This window comes from Ammospiza nelsoni, chromosome 5, assembly GCF_027579445.1.
Source record: "Ammospiza nelsoni isolate bAmmNel1 chromosome 5, bAmmNel1.pri, whole genome shotgun sequence".
In the NCBI taxonomy this organism is placed as follows: Eukaryota; Metazoa; Chordata; class Aves; order Passeriformes; family Passerellidae; genus Ammospiza; species Ammospiza nelsoni.
Window position 1 is genome coordinate 64,253,094 of NC_080637.1, and position 21,443 is coordinate 64,274,536.

At 41.0% G+C, this 21,443-nt stretch overlaps 1 protein-coding gene across 1 annotated transcript in view; it reads right to left on the reverse strand.

Annotated features, from left to right (window-relative positions):
* Positions 1–21,443, reverse strand: part of KIAA1549 (KIAA1549 ortholog) — a 141,232-nt gene that overhangs the window by 67,882 nt on the left and 51,907 nt on the right. Inside the window, exons 2-4 of the mRNA XM_059473108.1 lie at positions 2,297–4,850; positions 2,073–2,221; positions 524–612 (exon numbers count right to left, since the gene is read on the reverse strand). Of these exons, the coding sequence (XP_059329091.1) occupies positions 524–612; positions 2,073–2,221; positions 2,297–4,850 (2,792 nt within the window). The remainder of the gene's footprint in view (positions 1–523; positions 613–2,072; positions 2,222–2,296; positions 4,851–21,443) is intronic.

Below are 21,443 nucleotides of genomic sequence, written 5' to 3' on the forward strand. Positions count from 1 at the left end.
TAGAAATAACATCTTACTATTGCACACCTGATTTTTCCCCTTACCTTTTCCATATGCCAAATGGCATTTGGGATTCCACCACCTCCCATACAAGTTGATGGTCTCACTTATAACATAGCACAAGGCTGTGCAGAAGGTTTCATTTTGCCTAAAGTGCCTAAAGTATGTAATCAGCTAGCAGTACAAACAGACCTGCTCAACAGGTATGTTGAAGGATAAAAGTTCTTCAGTTTCAATTCACCAGGCAAAGGAGGTGAGCAGTGGATTCTGGACATGACCTGCTCACCTCTAGCAAAACCAAGAAAGGTCTGTCCTAGAAAATTATGGCATTCTAAAAGCAAAAAAGTTGACATCATGTTCACTTGTAAAAAAACAAACAACCAACACATGACTAACATTTAAAATAAAGCTCTCTCTGATACAGTATCTATGGACTGTTTGAATTACTGTTTTAGCTTTTGAACTAAACCCCTACTCTATTATATTGACCAAAGAGTACTTGTACACACTTCATACCACTTACCTCCAGCTCTACTGATCTCCTGAACTGAACTCTGAGCACTTCTCTGATGGATTCAGTGACATTTCGTAGAACAGCTCTTCGGGCCAGCACTAGAAATTAATGTCAGTCAGAAAATACTTTTAGTTTCATCTCTTAGGTTTTTAATCAAAGCTGCATTTTCAACGGTGCAGTGCATGAAGAAGCAGGTAGTGAGATCAGTTGCATCAAACAGGTAAGATGAACAACAAGGACAGGGGTGAAGGTGTGACTGTATCCTAAAAAGTGACTGTAAAGTTTAAGGAACTGTGAGTTTAGTTTCTCTTGTTTTGTTTTTCCACAGCTAATGCCTTTACCATTCTGATAAAAGAAACTTTTAAAGAGCCACTGAGGCATTCAAATGGGAAAGTAGCAGCATATTTGGTCTGACTTGTGAGTGAGTTCACTGTCACAACACAGTTAAAAGTTTTGTAGGCAACACATGGAATGCAGATAAGGTCAGACAAAAGCCACAGAAAATATGCATCTACTTTTCTCTTAAATAAAAAGTAAGCAAACATGACACTAATTAATGAAAGGGATATCCACAGAGTAAGAAAGAGCTTTAAAATCCCCACATCCCAATAGACGTCATGTCTGTTACAGTCACACTGGACACTGTGACTGTGGGTTAAGCAAATAACTGCAAAGTGTTGTGTTGTCATCCTGCATTTACTTTCCATCAATAACTTGCCTACAAAAGTACTCAAATTACATTTTAAAAAAGTCTTCCTCACCCCTAGCACAGCTAGATCACCTACATATCTGGAGGATGAGATTATGCTCATTCTGCTTTAATTCTTGCAACTAAGTCTTGAGAGTAAAAAGTATTGCTCAGCACGAAAATGCAGCACTTCTGCAGCTGCCCTGGATTAGTTTGCTGGCACTGTTTTGTTAACAAGCTAGGAAGAGGCAGGAAAACACCAGAAAAGCAAACACAGATGCTAAGACAATTAATTTTGAAACACAGTAATGTCACTTTTTCTGGTTACAAACACACCAAATCCAGTTGAAAGTAAGTATGGGAGGAGGTAAGATACAAACATAAGCTAGTAAGGTGAAATTATAAACATGGTTGCAAAACCCAAACTTTTTTTAAACCAATTCTCCTCTTACATATGACAACATTACCTCACATGCAGGTGTTTTTTAATAAACAGCAGCAACAACTGAAAGGAGAAACTTACTCAGTCAGAACATTAAACAGTTTGGCAGAACAGTACCATGACAGTAACATTCATTTACAACCAATGAAGTGATAAAGCAGCCTCTAACTCAGCACACTCGTATCAGCAATTTTTGAGGACAATTTCATTCTCTGTGCAGTGCGATGTATTTGTAACTCTCACAATGGACTTTGTTCACGTGACCTCTATTATTTTTAACAGTAAAAGATAAATCAATGCTTTTACAGCTCTTTGTCTAAATTTACACCGTAAGGTCCACTTAGTTAATCCAAAATCTGCAATTTAGCTAGGGGTTCATGTTGCAGTGGCTTCTGCAAACCAAAATGAAAATGCTGGGGATATCTTACCCGCAGTGACCAAGTAAGCGTCGGGAACGGTGATGTCGCAGACGTACGGCTGCCTGGTGGTTGTCACAGCAGAGGTCACAGCCACCACTTCAGGTGGAGCGGTGCTCCTCAGAGGGGTGGGGGAGAATGTCCCTGGGCTGCCTGTAGCACTGGAGGACATTGTCCCTGGGCTGCCTGTAGCACTGGAGGACATTGTCCCTGGGCTGCCTGTAGCACTGGAGGACATTGTCCCTGGGCTGCCTGTAGCACTGGTGGCAGCGGTAGAAGGAGCTGATGGATCAGCACCAGCAGTTACACTGCTTCCTGATGGAACTTCATGTACAGGGGGAGGGCTGGTAGTCAGAGGGAATTGTGTGGGAGCAAACGACAAGGTCACCGGCAGAGATGCTGTAGGAAAGGGTGTTATGCTGATGGTGTCAGCATCTGATGCAAGGATGTCAGGGTCTGTGGGAGGAATGGCTGTGGGGACGCTGCCCCTGCTGCCAGATGTTAAAAGCAGCGTGGGGTTAACTGTAGCACCAATATCCTCATCAGAGCCCAGAGCAGTTGAAAGTAGAGATGAAGATATGTTTAAGACAGGAGTTGCTGGGAAGGTAGTAAACGAAGAGATCAGATTTGTTTCACTGAGCAAGATGCTGCTGGTAACAGACTGGGTGTCGGGAGTGAGCAGCACCAGGGTAGGAGCCACAGAGGGAGAGGTGGAGAGGGAAGGCTCCAACTGAGAGGTAGGTCCTGTGGCAGCTGAGGTAAACACAACTTCAGAGCCCACTGGCAGTACCGAGGATGCTTCCAGAAACACAGATGACTCTGAGTGAAACTCTGATGATGGCATTATTTCAGGAACCTGTGCATCTGGAAGGGACGATATGTTGGAATGAAAGTATGGTGTTTGGCTAAGATGTAACTGAGAAACCTCGGCATCAGTGGCAGAGCTGACAGTGGTAGCTAAGTCCCAGCTGGTAACATCCTCAGGAAGTACTGATGTCCCAGTCAACAAGGTCTGAGGTAACAGTGTTAATAAATCACTTTGCATGACAGAGTAAGAATTTATCATGGTCAGCGATAAAGACAAGTAGCTAGATTCAATAAGAAACGGCGTTGATAAAAGATTGGATGGAAAATCTGAAATATTTAAAGACAGTTCATCCCTTGTGGATGTCTTGCCAAGCAAAACCACGGATTCTGATGGCATTAATTCTGGCAGCTCCAGCAAGGTTGTCTGACTGATTGCAAACGACGTGACTGGCTCACTGGGGGTGATGGCAGAGTCCAACAGAGCAGTGGTGGCACCAGGAAATTCCACATGAGCACTTGGAGTCAATGAAATTGTTTCCAGAACAGGGAGGGTCTGGGAAACAGAGATGTTCAGTGATGTTTCCCCAGGGAGCTGATGGAAGGAGGGAGATATTGTTATAGGTGTTCTAGTGTCTGTAGTGCTTAATAAAAACATGCTTGAGTCAGGGATTTCTGCAAGTCTTGAAGAAAGTGAAACAACTGGTCTTGATGGAAAAGAAGTATCAAAAATCTCAGGTGTAGGTTCCTCTAAGTCATACCCATCAGTAATTATAGTTGTAAATGCAGTTATGCCTTGTACTTCAGAGGCTCTGATGGACAAAGTTTCAGCATCATCGCCTGAGCCCACATCATGTTCTGGGGCAAAGCCTGCTTCTGGCAGAAGGGAAACAGAGTCACAATACAGACAGTAACTGTACGATCTCGTGAAAGGCACTGGACTCTTGAGCTCACTGGCAAGCTCTGATTGACTCGGTATTTCTGAACCAGCAGGCAAATTTGGTGCTGTAGTGGAGAATTCACGTGTAAACAGGCTGGCATTAAGAAATGTTTTAGAGTTCACGGAAATGGCAGCTGAATCAAGAGGGAAAGACACAAGTGGAAGACTAATAGGATAAAAAGCAGGCTCAGCACTGGCTGCTGAAGCTGGTGTGTGCCAGGGAATGCTTGGAGTGGGGTAAGTCCTTTGACTGAGAGATTCTGCTGCCGTGCTACTCACATGGGTGTAAACATCACCATACAGGTCTGCACCTTGCACTGTGGCATCTGGGGCCCCAGGGCTGGTTTCACCCAGCAGCTTGAGATGGAGAGGAGATCCCACTGAAGCATCCCCAAAAGGCAGAGCTGTTAAACTTGCATTGATGTTTTCCTGTGCCACAACTCCCCTGTCAGAAGGAATGGAAGTGAAAGGAACAGCTGTATTTGGAGGGTACAACAGCACATCTCTGCTTGCTGTTAGTATTTCAGGATCTGGTACAAAAGGCTTTAGCTCCATGAGAGTGTAGCTGCGTTCAGGGACAGCACTCAACGGAGTCTTCTGCTGTGCTGTTTCTGAGATATCATACAGTGAAGAAAGGACAGATAATGAAGGTGTTAGCAACACAGTTTCTAACATTTCTCTTGATGGCTCTACTGTATTAACTGAGTGATGATCTGTTAAAACTGCAAAAGACTTCACGGGAGGAGTCCAGTGTGCCTTTGAAAAGGAGCTAATAAATTCATCATCACTTCGGAATGCTTCATTGCTCCTTACAGAGACATCTACCATCGGCGTACTTCTCCCTTCTGAAATCATGGCTGTTTCTTCTTGGCTAAGTAAAGTCCCATCAAAGGAAGTGGTAACTGATGATAAAACTGTTTGAAGCAAATTACTTTGCTGGGACTCCAAAGTACTCCTTACTAAGGCCGTTTGTGTCCTGCTGCCTGATATGCTTTCATAGTCCGTTGAGAAAAAGGAAAAATTCTGCTGTTCCACAGATCTCTCATCTAAATCAAGAGGGAGAGAGAAAACAAAAGCCAAAACACAACAGATCAGCACAAGCAGTAAGATTGCCAAGAGCAAATGTCACATAGAATATTTCTGGAGACAGTTGTCCAGAATTCAAGGGCAAAGACCAAGTAAAAACGCTTCACGAGCAAGTCAGCACTAATAGTAAGATTTTTTGTGAAATTCCATTCCTTGGAAATGAACAGGACAACACAAGCTTCTCTCAAAGCACTGACTTGTCTCTACAGCAACACTCCAGTAAGACCTGTGGAAGAGCACAAAGTGCCTCCCTCTTACCTGGGCAAGGCTACACTCCATGGCAACTCGTGGTCTCACGAAGCAAACACACCAGAAAGGGTAACAAGGAACAATGCAGAGGAAAAATCTACATAATTTTAGGTGTTTTGCTCTCCTTAATATCGCTTAATTTCCTCTGATTTTATTATTTCTTAATATTAAGGTCACTAGAAGATCTACTCTGTTCATGGACCAGATCCTCCCTCTCATACCAGAAATGAGTGACATGAGACATAAAGAAGAGTTCCCTTTTTCATAAGGTCTGGTATCAACAGGAAGAATTTGCTATCATGTTGTGACATGTTTGTAACATGTTATTTTTACATTGTCCACCCTTCATCTGAAGTCTGGCCTGTTAGCAGTCACTGACAAATTGCTTCATTACACAATTGCTATGTTTATTCACAGCCCTCTATAGGATTGCTCTCTTTATAGGCCACCTGTAAATAAGCTTTCACTCCTCTAGTTTGCAGAGCTGAAGTAGTAATGGCCAGGTTCAAACACAAAGGAGAAAAAGTTGAGAATTCACCACATATTTCAACAAACAAAATACTCTCCTCTCTCAAAAAGCATTCTTGGGTTACATAGAAGATCTGTACATAAGCTTTTCCAAGAACAGATGAGTTTGGCAGAGAAAAGGCTGATTACTTTCCTGAAATGTTGAGATTGGATTAATAGCATTCAGGGCTGAATTATTAAAGGAAATCACAGAAAATTGCAGAGAAAGTTTTCAAGGGTACACACAAAGTTACTAGCATGCCTGATCACCCTATTTTCATATGGGAGTGTCAGGCAGTGCTGCTGGAACCCACTGGCCACACCCCTAAACAAGGCTGGAAGGGCAGGAATCACATCCAGTTAAACCACCAGGGACCAGTTTAAAGTAAAAACAAGCATACACATTACAAAGCACTGGACAAGTGATACAGTATACAGCTCAACTGCAAATACATCTGTAACCCTTTAGAGGATGCCTTGAACTCAATAACTCACAGAAAAGTCCTGCACGAATAGCTCACCTATCTGTTTCCCAGTGTTTAACACCATTTTCCAGAGGTGATAAACTGCTGTTCCTATTCCCTTCTCCCTGGTCTGTCTGCTGAACTCCTTGACACAACTTTTCATGTGCTGACACGCTGATTTGATAAATTTTGAAGGTGCTGATCTGAAAAGCACAACTAGGAGAGTTAATGCTTACCACTGATCACACCTAAGTGAATGCTGTGATTATATCCTTTATTTTACAAATTCCATGCACAACGTTTTGTAGCATAACAGATACTATTCTCTCAAGCAGTCCCAATCCTTTTTTTTCCTCCTCAAACTCACTGTAGGCATTACCATCTTTATGATGCTTAGTTGGAATATGATGATAAGATATTCTGCCTTACAACGCTCTCAGGTGAAGAACAAGAAGACAAGAAAAACATTCTTGTAAAAGCTTTGTAAGACAAGTAAACAAGTCCATCCTCAACCTCTTCAGCAGAGGTCAGATGCTTGAACATGACAGAGCAGTGCAGCCACCACGGAATAACAGCTTTCACAAGGAGTTAACATGAGTACCAGACAAAGCAGCTTCCAAGAAGCACAGAACCAAAATGTATCCTGACACAGCTCGGCTAGCTGACCAAAAGTTGCTCAACTTTTTTTTCATTGCTAGAAGCCTCCCTGGCCTCATTCTTTTCTTTGACTTACGCTTCCAACCTTCCAACCTTTACTTTTCTCTTTGTGACATTCTGAGTAAGCAGGGAGTTACTAAAGGAAGACTTACAAGTCTATGGACCAAACATTGCCAAAATGAATCACTTCTCTCCCTATATGCATGTGTATTTCCTTTTAGGCAGCCCTGTAAAATCCTGCCCAGCTTGGTACTTTGGACACCTAACCCTTGCTTACAGTGAATTCCACATTGCAGACAAACATGGTAACAGAGAAGGTTACTCCTTGCTCACCACAGCTTCATGCTGTAAATCTCTGCAGCAGTACACAAGGCAGCTGTGACAGCTTCATAATGAGCATGGTGGATACAGCTGACAGTTAATATGACCAGACAGAGCTAAGTACTCACACTAATTAGTAACTGCACTTTTGATCAGGTATCTCCACAAATCTCTGACTCAAAGCTAGAGGTGATTCAACAAAAACAACTCTACTGCCTATCTATGCCTGTGCTGCACACCATCTTCCTTCACCCAGAGAGAGACACTTTTTTTTTGTTCACCTTGAGGAGGAGCTGGCACATGGCAAGATCCTGCTGGAAGTAAGTAAATGTCACAGAAAAGATGTCCTGAAGAGTTGAGTGCATAACCCTAAGCTGTCCAACAGACATGCAGAACAGGCAAGGCTTTAAATTCTTTCTGACTTTAGAATATGGTATTTAAATTTTTGGATAGTCTAATGATATTTTTTCCTTGAAAGACAAAGGAATAGTAAATAATTATTTCATCACACACTTGAGCCTTGCCTCTTAATGTAAAGAATCATGCCATTGATGCCAAGAAGGAAAGAACACACGTTTTGAAATAAATGTTTCATTTTTTGGAAGGAAAACACACAATGTCTTGAAAAAGTTATAAGGTCTAAGACAAAGCAAGAACACTGTTACCTACGGTAAGTGGAAATGAGAAAAATTCACCTACGCATGCAGGATTTTGAAAAACCCACCAGCAAATTTACAAGTTGATGTTCCAGCCTATTTACTTTGCTCAGCGTTTCAGAAGCAGGGAGCATTAGTGATCCGCCATTAATAATACAAATTAGTGTTTTCTGTCAACTCCACAGAACAGCACACCACTTGAACAGCGCCTGTCAGGACCGAGCGTGCCTCTCAGGGAGAGCAGATGGGACGCGTGGCAGATGTGTTTGGGAGCAGCCAGACAGCCCACAAAGAGGCAGGAAAAGCAAAGGAGAAAGGGAAGGAGTGGAAGGCACACCATGGCATGACAATCAGCGCAGAGTGGCCGCTCTGGCTGTGCTGTGGGACAAAGGAGGCAGACAGATTGCACACGTTCTGCTGCATCTCAATGCCGCGGCTGCACAAAGCTATTGATGAGCATCAACGCTGACTTGTTTGTTTGCACAGCTGTCACTGTCGGGTGACTGTTCCCCATTCCCGTTCAGATGGGCTCACATCAGACAAGCCAAACTCCAGCAGGCTGATAACATTATGAAAAAGAATAGATAGCTTAGGGAACAAAGCTGCGATCCCAAGCTACAGCAAAGGCGAGGAAAGGCGAGCACCAGCGGCAGGGGCCACAGGAATCACAGATGGCACCGCTACAATGCCACAGCTCAGACAATGACATTGGGACATGGGAGGAGCAATAACACAGGAAATCTGCTGGTGGCCTTGCTCTCTGCTGCTCCTGCTGCCCCCCAAAACTAGCTGGTGTCACAAGTAATGAAACCAATCGCTGAAATGAGCAACCCCTGGAACCGCCAAATCCGAAATTACAGCAGCACAACCTTGCCTTGCTAAGGCTGCTGCAACGTGTGAATTTAGGAGGGACAGAAGCTTCTCACGACTACAGCAAAGGAATGCTGCAGTCCACAGAGTTCTTTGGTGACAAAAATATACCATGTCTGCACGCCAAAAAACTACACAAGTTCATAAACCAGAAACTAGACTACTCATTTTTCCAGATAGCAATTAGAGGGATGTAGACTGCATCCTTCCTGTAGCTGCAGTGCTAAAAAGTAATATCTGTTCTATAACCTGTAATAAATAAAAGAAAGGATGTTTTAAATATATCTTTTTAATAATATACATGTATACTGATATGCTTTTCTATATTCTTCATTTAAACAAATATACTTCCATATATTTTTTAAATGCAGGATCCAGATGTAATCTCACCTCTGTCACTGATGCCTCATGTGACTTCAAAAAAGTTGCATCACTTTTCTGCACTCTGCTAATAAGATATGGCAAAAGTGCACTACCACAATTCTCAGTATTTACTAAAATGTCAGTAATTTTCTTCATTATCAAGCTATTAAATCATAGAGAGGTACAGGCATGACAACAAACACAGGAAATCTTTACTTGTAATAAAAATTAAACCTTAACAATAAAATCAGTAATTTTTGTTCTATTCTTTTTGAGAAACTAAGTTGTGAATAATAAAGTTTGCAAACAACAGAAAAGGCCAGTAGACTAGCAGCAAAACAGTTCAAAACATGTATCACTTTTACAAAAGTCTTCTGTGTACTCACACAATGACCAACAGAATTAAATTTTAGTAGTTATGTTTCTAAGGCAAGGAGAAAAACTGCTCTTTTATTGCTGCCCATTGTTTTAAACAGATGCATTTTAGGTAGAAAAGCAATCAATGCTACATGCATTCCAAATATTACGGTAAAATTCCTGACTAAATACGCAACAGGAGCTCCCAAATCATTAAAATTAAAGCTATGAGCTCATTAGGAATATTCACCACTTGAAACATTTACCTGATTATGGGATGGAGCAGCATATCTCATTTAAGAGAAGCTTTTGATAACATAAATCTTAACATTTTCTTCAAGAAATAGGAAGTAGGAAATTGAATGCAGTGTAAGACTCAAGACCACCCAAGGGTAGAAAGAATGATAGAAGCAAATGTATCTGAAAAAAAAAAATCTTAACTCTTCCTCCTACAGCTTAACACTTAATAACTTCCTAATTTATTTAACAGGATTTAGTACAGCTTCCACCAAAAGAGCTTGTGTGCATTAGGTCATTGCAAAAAATTTATATAGCTCCCTTGTGTAAGCCTCTAACTAAATTTCTTAGGTGTCTGGCTTGTAGGAAAATACCAGCCACAGAAGCACGTGCAGACGAAAAGCTGTCTGCTTTCTTCTCTGGGAGGCATTAAGCACGGATTGAACAGTGACAATAATTGCCCCTGGCATACAAAAGCCAGGGAGAGGAGGGGATGGGGGCCTGAACTGTCCCTCCCTTCCCAAGCTCCAGCTCACAGCTGCTCTGCAGGGCTCCCTGCAGATTTTGGAAGGTTCTGGTACCTGGACTGTATGCTGCACCCCTGCCCAGTGCACCCTCAGGGCAGCAGGGGACACAAACTATACGAAGTCTCAACACTTCTTTCTCAAAGATGTTGATTTTCTTACTGTAAAAGAATCCCTCATCATTTACCAGATGCTCATATGAATTTTAACTAATGAAGCTGCTTGTACCACCTGAAAGGCTAAAAGACAGAGAAAGTAATGAAATTGAAAAATTATGCTGTCTCAGCCCTCTTTCTCACTGCAGCTGATGAAAAAAATTTCATGACACAAAAATCTGTATTATGAGGAAAATAAGTGTTACTAGGAAGCAGCAGGCAAAGTGAGTGCCCAGGCACACACATGCTCACTTTTACATATTTCAGGTTTGAATACATAGCCAAAAAAGATCAGGAACACCTTAAAGTCATTCTTCACCCACATGCACAGCTGTGGTTCAGCTGCTGCCCAGGTGCAAGTAGACGAGAACCTCCCCCTGCTGCACAGCAAGTAAGCACCAGCTTCCATCTCTGTATGAGGAGAACACGTGCACCACAGCACAAAGGGAATAAGACAAACCTGCTGGCCAGCAGAGTTATGAAGGCTTTGTAAAGAAAGAGGTTTAGAAGGCAGCCTAACTGCATTTCATACTCCAGGCAAAACATACACTAAGAAATCCTTATGAATTCTTGCATTTGGCAGCCAATACCAATGAACCTGTAACAGCACGCACTGTCACTTTTTTCCTTCTCCAACATTAAAACCACCCTCAAAATTTTCTGTAGGACATTTGCTAATAACCATCATGTTAAAGACCTGTAGGCAGTCTGAGATTGCAACTTCCACTGTATGGCCAATGCAAGAGCTCAGGAGGAAATTTGTGATCTATGCTCTGATCCAGGAATCTTCCTAACAACAGGACCCTGTAGTAGTTTACAGTAAATGGTAGACTAAAAGAAAAAGAACCCACAGTTGCTCTTTATTTCATACCACTGTGACACATTCTGTTTGGCATGAATGAGATCAAAAACTGTGCAACCCAAGGAGAGCTTTCTGTAACAGAAGGTAACAAGCAGACCACAAGATCAGGCATTAAGGGCAGGAGAACATACAGAGGGGATCAGAGTGAGCCACCCCACCATCCACTCCATAAACACAAGCACAAAGTGAGATCCACCTCCCAAACATTATTACAACCTTTGGAAAACCATGACTCAGCTAAGAAGTGGGCTGGGAACAAAGCCCATGCACAGAAGAGTTTGCTGTGCCTACACAACACCTGCAAACTCCAAGGATACAGAAATCCTCTCCTGTGGAACTGCATGAGGCTCTTACAGCACCAAGATGCCTTGAGCTGACAGTCCCTCTCCAGAACACCTCTGAAGCAAATCAGCTATGACAATTCACTCCCTTTCCAACATCTCAGAGGGGAGAAAAGTAGATGCTTATGACACAGAAGCCTTCCATGGCCACTGTGCCTTCCTGCAGACCATCACCCACAGCTGAGGACAGCAGTGCCTCTGTGCCGAGCTCGCTGCTCCAACAGGACTGGCTGTCGGGCCCTGCACACACAGGCACAGAAACCACACATCAAATCCCAGTTCAAAGTGTAGCTTTTGCTGGGAGCATTCACGCTTTTTTTGGCACTCCGCTGTACATGACATCACTGTGTGGGAAGCCATATGCTAGAGATAAAAGTACACACAAACTTGAATTGACTTTACAAATGTTAATTCTAAGAAAAACTCTCATCAGATTTGCTCATTGGGATAACCGGGTCACATTTTTAAAATGGAAAAGCTTTCCTTCCCCCCCACTTCCTTTCCCCCCCCCCCCCCTTTTTAATTGCTTTCTGCACAGCAACTTGCTTTTTAGTCTCTAAGCAGCCGGTGTCAGTTTTCATCCAACTGAATGACTACAGAAAAGCTTTATATTTATACTCAACACTGCAGCGTCCACCAAAATGCAGATCCTGGAAGCTTTTGAAAAGACTAATTAAATTTCTTTTAGCCTCTGTTTTAGTGCGGATAACAGATCACTGAGTGGCATTTTGCACACAAGCAAAAAAATATATCCTTAAAAGAAAACAATTTTACTTCTTACACTGCATTATCACTATAAAATCTCTACAAGCAATGAAATGAGAGAGAGCCTGAAGACAAGAGTAACTGTCTAATTAAAGCAGATCATACCCTATATCCTAGAAACCCAGTTATCCACAGGGACTCTCTTCATTGACACATATCCTTAACTGTGCTGTGCTACCAACAGAGGAAAAATACCCTTGATTGAGCTTTAAGTTGCTCAGGTCAGCGGGCTTGCTGCTCCAAAATCCTGCTACTTCAAGGAATAAATGGAAGTCCCAACCTGCAGCACCTGAAAGCAGCTCCTGTGAGAGGCTAATTCACAAGGCTTCCGCTGCAGACACAAAAGCACGATGAAAAATCTGAAGATGAGATTTTCAGCTGGCAGGGTACCATCACTCTGTATTGAACTCGGAACAACAACTTCATTGCTCCGGGGCCAGATCGCAACAATATGCCTGTACATGCTTAATTTTTCAAACAGTTGTATATGAATAAGCAAATAATACCAAAAATCTCCTGCTCAGTCGGATATGAAGGCATTGAGCGGTACTCGCAGCATGTATCACTTGGCAAATCAAGGCACATGAAAGACAATCTGTCAACGCATTTTCACAGGAAAAGAAGACCTCAAAGAGAAGCTGGGAAAGAGAGCAGAACAGTCCCAGCTACCCCAGCCTTTGAGGCTGAAAATAAGCGTTTCACCAAAAGAGTGCTGAAAACATGCAAAGAAAAGGGACATTCAAAGAGATGGAACAGAAATTCTAGAAGTACTCATGTACATTTAAGTAGAGGTTACCTAAGCTTTTTCTTTACAATGTGCAATTGTTATTGACCTTGACCTCACCTGGAAAAAGAGAAATTTAAAAAAACCAAAAACCGAAAAACCATCCTACCTTATAATAAATAGAGCAACTGCATAACACTAAAGATCAGACTTCTGTCATTATTCATACCCATAGAATTTCCAGAAGACAATTTCCTGGCAAAATTACTAGAAAGAAGGCAACAGAAGTATTACTTCAAACAATAAGACCCATACAAGAACTTAACCAAAACAAACAAACGAAAATGACCTTCTCTATAGACTGCCAAGCTTAGCCATCCATGTATAACATAGACAAATTCAGTGCAGATATCTTTATTAGAGATTCTGGAACTGCACTGGCTTTAAGAATAATTATGTTATCAAGAATATTTTCCTGTGCACGTATCTCAAGATTTAGCAACTCATTCTTGTCTTTTTGTTCTTTTCTCCTTAGCAACATACTCCAAAGATGACAAGTAAAGAAACTGCAGTAGCTCGCTTCTGCAGAGAAATGAAACTTGCCCAAAGCCTTTTCTTCCACGTCCTTAATGCAACCCAACAGCCCTCATCAGCGCTCTCAGAGCACTCTGCTGGAGACACATTATCCTGAGCTACTGCTGCCCAAGCTTCCAGACCTGGGAACAACTTCATGACCAACACAAATGAGTTCAGCTCTGCCAGGTCCAGCCAGGTTAGACCCTCTTTTCCCACCACAGAAGTTGGTGAAGCTGTGACATCACCAGTTATCAGACATACCTACTAAAATACACAGGATTATAAGGTGTGAGTCTTCTACTTCTCAGTACTCCTATTTGCTTTAGAGTCATGCAGCACCCAAGCCTAGCATAAAGGAGCTATGAATACTGAAGTCATGGCAGTAAGACTATCCTGTAATAAGAACTACAGTTTCTCCATGGCCCTAAGAAACTTCATAGCCTCAGTTAACAACAGGAAAAAAGGAGTAAACATTATGTTACTAAGAGTAGCCGAAATAAATCATAAAAGGAGCTGCTGGAGGAAACAATGAATATATAGATAATCCAAGAAGAGAATCTAAGCATAGATTACATTTTTCTTATGTACAGAAGAACCAGGAAAGTAACAAAACAACTGTCAAAAGAAGTAGATGGGAGTGGAAAGCATTTCACAGTCCTACTTTATGGGGCAGTCTGTTCACACAGCATGTTTTACATGAACAGTATCTCTTCAGAAACATCACAAAGTAAAACTTTATAATTCATATACTGGAATTGGAAAAACAACAATAAAAAGGGCAGGCAAGCAATCTCTTCTTACCAAAACTTAGCACACACCAGCCAATTTAGAAACAATCTTGGGAAACAGATCCATTCATGTGCCTTTCTCAGGCAAGGCTACCAGCAGAGCAACTGAACACATTTCAGAGCAACTGAGCATTAAAAAACTAAGAAGCCACAGCACAGCTCAGAGATGTTTGTATTATAACTGACATTTGTTAGAGGCATTCAAGAAAATATATTTACCTTAAAGCAGCAAGGAGGAAAAAAGTGGGCAAGGCATCATTCACAGCTGGATAACACCAGCCAGACTGACACATTCAAAAATAATCACTGCACACTCGTCACCTTGGCTGACAACAACTACTCAGGATCCTGCAGTACAGCACCATGTTAGCTTGGCTGGGAATTGCTGCCAAGGCAAATGATGACACTGAAGAAATGATCCTTCAAAGTCCTTAACAGGGCCTTTCCTGGCCCTTTAGCTCCTTGGGTCACCTCATCCCTCCACTTCTCTACTGTGCAAGACTGCACAAGGTTCCAAACTCCCTCCATTAATGCTCAGTAAAGCTACAGACATGAGACAGGGAGGGTTGGAAACTGCAGCACACGCTGATCAAGCACGGGTCCACAGGCACCACTCCATGTACCACACATGGCACTGGTAAAAACAGTCTCTGCTGAAAAAACTGGGCCAGGTTTAGAAGGTACTCAGGTGAATCTCACATCTGGTTAAAACCAGTCTCATTCCCCTGCACTCTGGAGAAAGCAACTGGGAAACAGAGCTGAGAAGCATCCTGGCTGCTGTGTCTCCAAGACAAAGACAAGTAAAAAGAATAATATCCAGAACACTAAGCATGGGTGTCACGAGAAGTACACAGGCTTCTCTTCAATTCAGACCTTGGTATTTGTTTTGACACAATCTCATCTGCATTTTAGGACAACACAGAAGTTTAAACTAGTGAAGTGTGATGAGTTCTTTCATTACATGGGACCCCTCAGGACAGTACACAAAGATTTTAGAAGCTGAAATACATACACTTTAGATTCCCAAGAAACTTGGAAAAACTGTAGGTTTTTTTCTGCTTATGATGTGGTCAACTTATCTAATTCAAACTATCTAGTTAAAAAGATATTGTCACATTGAATCTGGTGAAGCACCAGGTTCCTTTCATAGGAACACCTCAGGACAACACTAACTATGTTTAGAAGCTGAAACAGCCACCCACTGGATTCTAAACTGAATTTAGAAGTTGGGGGTTGATGTCACAAATAGCTACAACCTTTCTACTTTAAAATATCACTGCATTGAAACTAAGGCTGCCACTGTTCTCCACAAGGTACCACAAATTTAAAGCATTTCCCTTCCCTTTCCAGAATTTTCCCAGAGGAAGGAAATAAATTCAGTTACATCTGTAATGAGACAGAGCTGTGGGAAAGCAAAAGTTCAGTTTTATGGGGAATAATGACCTGAGTTTCAAGAATAAGAACACAAAGTAGAGACAAGATTGATGCACATTTTATAATTTGAAAATAGATATGATTTTCCAAGATAAAGAACAAACCCCTTTCTGATCACAGAGCTATTTTGCTTTACTGCATGCTTAGTACAATTTAAAATAATTGCAGGCTTCTTCTGTTGATTTTTCAAAAAAACTGGCTTATCAACACAATGTCTCCAAACAAAAATGAAATGAAAATGACTGCACATATTATTAACCACTTCCACTTTTATCCAAGATAATGATAAAATACACAGTATTGTTAAAATACATTGGATAAAGAAATAACACTAATCTGATAAATTCCACGGTGTATCAGTCTTAAGAAACTTACTGCTCAAAAGAGTCCTATTTGAACCTGAAATGGGTTCAAAAGAAAGGGGAAAATACACTCATGTTCTCTAGTAAGTTATCAGTTGTTTGTGATGGAGTACTTACAATATACATAAATGCTTCTTTGTATATCCCTTAGAAAGTTGGAAAATCCACACCTGCCCAAAAGGACAGAGGCTGCTAAAGGAAAGCACATCAAATATAACCAAACATTCTCTTAAGAGCCAACCCCAGCTCTTGTACATTGGGATCCTTCCCTTTTCTTAGGTGGAAGTGCTAAATTCAAGATCCTCATTGACGGCTGATGCATTTTTTCTAATAATCTGATCCCAAGAAATAACATTACACATCATAACTATATGCCCACACCTTAGAAACCACCAAAAGTGCTGAGACACCCCAAATTAAATTTATTGAAGCAACTACTTCAAATAGAAATAAATAAATAAAATTATCTCATGAGGAAACACTTTCCTATGGAGAAGAGCAGCCACAACCAATAAAGTCTTCTGTATGAAGTTCATTTCAATTATTTAAGTGGCTGCACCTTGCATATGGCTTTTTTTCTCCTTACCAAAGCTTGGCTTTTCCCAAGTCACAATCTTTAGGTGTCCATTTTCAAAAAAAGCCAATGTTTATGGATCACAGCACACACACTCTGTACTACTTTGGCCTGTATTGACAAAAGCAGCATAAAATTTTTATTTACGCTAAAGGAAAGCAGGTCAGTCTTACACAAGTTATGAGCTACAATTTACTCTATTTCATTCCCTGCGCTTTCAATTCCCCCCACAACAAACAGTCACTTGAGAGTGGACATTCAGCCTAATTATCTCTGTGATATTCCCACTATCCCACAAATACTCTCTTGCTATAAACTGATTTAATACAGAGACTGGCACAAATATAGTTACCATAGACTTAGGACATAATTTCTCCACTCCTTGGATAGAAAAAAAAAAAACTTTAGTGAAGGTTTTTTCCCCAAAGAATAGTTAGAATAAATTGTTCTAAAAACACAGGGAAGTTTCTATATTCTTTTAAAGTGGAACAGATGGGGCTCAAAATTGGTCAAAAGAAAAGCCTTTGGAGTACAGGAGCTTGGTTATCCTTTGCTTTTAACCTGACACAGGTATTCACACATCTGTCTATGCTGTTATCCTAACCTAGGGAGGTTTGCACACAGAACTTCAACAACAGAGAGAAGTCAGTTCATTAACTAATATTGGACTGCCCAGGAAAGGATGTGGTACAGGAAACATCTGCTAATTAAAACGAAAAGAGAAAAAGCACTGCAAGCATCATAGCTTGAGTTTGCTTTCAAATGCCTGACATTTAAACATTTCCATTTGCAATGACTTGAGCCTTATTCAAACACTGGAGTAAGAATTTTCTGTGCAGATTTTCTCCTGCAGGGCCAACATTACATGGCAGCCACCACAGTGGGACAAGTCAGCTTTGCAGTCCTAAGCAGAGCCCCCTGAGTGCTTTAGGTGCTTTCAGTGTCTCCCATCCAGCTGACTGCACAAGATTCTTCAGGAAAGGATACAAACCCAGTGGGTAGTCTCACGCTATGATACTAGAAAAGGAATTAAATGAGCTTTTTGTGTGACTTTGTCTAGATTTAGATGCCGAACTTAAGGAAAAATATGGTCTAGTTATAAATAATCCAAAGAAAAATACAAGAATGGAGGGACAGAGGTGTTCCAATGAGGAAAAAACTGAGATAAAGTTGGGATTAATCATCCTAAAAGAGAAATTATTAGATTCAAAAGAGAAGGTGCAGAATAAAACATGCCAATTGTTTTCAAGCTTATGTAAAATTATAGGAAGGAGGAATAATCTCTTTTCCACATCTATACTGGATAGCTCAGCAATTCACTAATAGCCATGAGGATGTTTTCCAAAGGCCAGTCTGTATTGGAAAGGATTGCTCCAGATGATCCAGAAGCCTCCATCACTACAGGTCTTTAAGAACAGTTAAAAGAACCACATCAGAAATTGTAATTGCAGCTGATTCTTGCTTTAAGACTTCTTTCAGACCTATTTCCTCAATAGGCTGTGCTTATGAACATCCAAACTTTCCTGCTGCTTGAGAAAGGAACCTCTCCAGTATATGCAAAATCAAAAATATTACATATAGTGATATATGTAGATATATGGATGTAGATACAAAAATATAATGTATTCACCATAAACATGAAGTTGCCAAGGAAAAGGTAAACTAACACACTTAAAGGTACACTGAGTGGGGATTTTAATTAGTGATTATAGGGAATTCCCTAATCCTAACTGGCCATTAGTTGCCCATGGGTAGTAAGCAAAGTGCATAGAACTAGAAGAGCACCAGAACAATATGTTCTGTATTCAGCTGGATAAAAGCATATACAAACAACTTCACACCACTGAGAACTTGGCAGTGAAAGGGAGCAGTGTTTGAAAGCAGTATGTGAAGGACTTAGTCACCAGTTGTGCATCCTTTGTGGTGAATGTGTTATTTACAGCATCTCTGAACAACCACAGAAACTCATTATAGAAGCACAACTTGTCTAGCTGTGCTGTCAGGGACCTTTCTCAAGTGAGGCAAGCCTCCAAATTCTCTTTCTTTCCTTCCAGCATTGCCCATTCTCTTTCAAAGGCCACACTGTTCAGTCCTTGATTACAACAGGAATAACAAGTCAAATGTTATGAAAGACTCAATTAAACCAAGCAGCATTTCCACCTGTAAGCAAATCATAGCTGATGTTCAGCTCCCAAAAATTGGTTTCCACATCTTCTTACAGCCATGAGAAAGGAGAAAGAACTTAAAACAGTTTATTAGTTATTACCATAAACATTTTAAAAGCATTCAGTACAAATCTCCATACAACTGTAAAGTCAAAAAAGTCATCCCCATCACCAACATGCCACCCTTTACTTCATGAGGCCATTTCATCCTCTCCTTCCCTCCCCTGCTGCTTCCCACAATACCTACAGAAAGGATGAAACCAAATGAAAAATCTATTTTGAGCTGCTTTGGACTCCTACAGCTAGCTAAGAATTTTCTTTAGCAGCCTAGGCTGTGGTTATCCTCAGCTGCACTCCCAAGACCTGCTTGGGCCTCCAAAACGACACACATTTTAACAACCAGCGCAGTCCTGGTAATGGAGATTAAGAGCACAGTAAGACAGTTCCTGCTGCTGTGGAATGCCTCAAATTCCTATCACTGCTGACAAAAATGGTGTGAGATAAATTTCCAAGCACATACTGCACTGGAAGTTGTTCCCCCTCCCACCTAAACTTATCCTTTATGATGCTTCCACCTGCAAAACTCAGAAGAGAAATGGACACAGACAGTTAAACTTGTGTGCTGTAGGGTCAAGGCTCTGGCACCTGCAGCACTTGTGGTTATTTCAGCCTCACCTGGGAAGGCAACAGAGGCTGCTCTTCCTGTGCAAGTAAAACTGGAAGAAAATCTGTGCATGCACTTCTTGCCCTAAGAGATGGAGCTATTCTAACATTGCCATCCTAGGATCAAATAAGAGTGGTTTGCCTTCTCTAGTATAACACACTGGCCCCCAACAGGCAGGATAGTTAAAAAGGGAACCCTTGGAGATGCTCAAAGACAAAGCAGGTGAAAGAGATTTTCTTCTAACTTGCTAGTTTGTGGCACCACATACAGGGCCCCAACAGACACCCAGACTCCAGACCTTGGCAAGACCTGTTCCATGAAAACCAGCTTAATAAAAGGTACACTAAGTGCTGGTAGGAGCTTTGTCTCAGCCATAATATCATAAATAAAATTTATTCTGAACTGCTGAAACTAGACCGAAAAGATTTTTTCCTCTAGCTTCTTATTCTCCCTCCTTGCAAAGTTAATCACCTGGCATCATTTCAGGGTGAGATGATCCTAGCTTTTATTCGTTCACACACATACACATGTTCATTCTTTATTAATTAGGATTTGGAAAAAGCTAAAAGCATATGGCCATGTAAGCTTTCTACAGATTCAACAGTAACATCTGAGGTTATTTTCAGCAATATTTTCCATTCTGGCCCATCAGATCATCAAATCTTTAACCCACAAGTGGTTTTGCTTATTATTTCCTCAAAATGAATGGCATTAAAAGACTGGAACACTCAGTACCAAACTCAGCTGGGAGGTGTAAGCAGTAAAGTTTCCATCCAAGAAAACCTTATTCAAAAACAAATAGCCAGGTCTAGTACACATTTCAGTCAAACCACAACCTGCTTAATAAAGAAACAAAAAACATACAGAAAAACAGGCATATTATCATAAGTATTTACAAAACCAGAGTACCATCATCTTCACAGGCAGCTATGTCACTAAAGCACCCATTCAGCTTCTAAAAAGCTTTCTTGAGACCCTCAAGGTCCAGGCACCCCCATAATTACATTCACAATCTTCTTATGTGCTCAGAAGTCCCTGCTAAAGCCAGTTGTCAAAAAAAAACCCCAAAAAATCACTTTCCCATATCTTGCAGCACTAACTCAAAAAACAGTAACCATACTTTGTGGTCAAGGACCAGTTATCCTTTTAGGAGACAGGAGAAAAATATTGACACTCAATGCACTACCTGCAGTTGCCATTTCTAGTTTTAGCAGTTTCCATGCCCAGAGACGTGGGATGTGGTTTCCTGTTTGCCAGGTCTCTGAAATGTCACATTATACAAATCACCACGAGGATGAAGGCAAATGGAAGGCATCTCATGCCATGAAAATATGAACAGTTAAAGGTCTTGGAAAAAGCAGGTGAAGAGAACATTAAACATAAACATACATATATTAGCTCTAGTATATACATATTAATATGTGTGTATATACATATTAATATGTGTATGTTCAAGGTAATTTCTAAAGGTCCTCCCTCCTACACAGCTGAGCTTAAAGCTGTGATCTTTCACCATTTCATAGCCTAAAACTCAGCTCTTATTTCAGTAACAAATTCTTCTGTCTTCACACAAGAGATCAAAGTACAGGGAATCACATAACACTCATATCCAAACTCTGCTATGATTTTATCAAGATTTAAATCCTCATCTCCATCTCTCTCCTCCCTCCGCTGCCCAATTTTCACTCAGTAACTTAAGTCAAGATGAAGATCTTAATATTCTTGTGAAAATTTGTAAGATGCTGACCTGTGGTATTCACATTCTCTGAACAGAGACAGACATAATTCTCTCTCCCAGGATTTTTACTGGGGAAGGCAGTGAGAAGCTCAGAGAAGAAGAGAAAACAATTCTTATCTCTATTTGCTGCTCCTGTTGTTTGGCACATGTGGAATGTGTTATGGAGATTGTTTACCCAAAGTGATTTGTTAATTGGACAC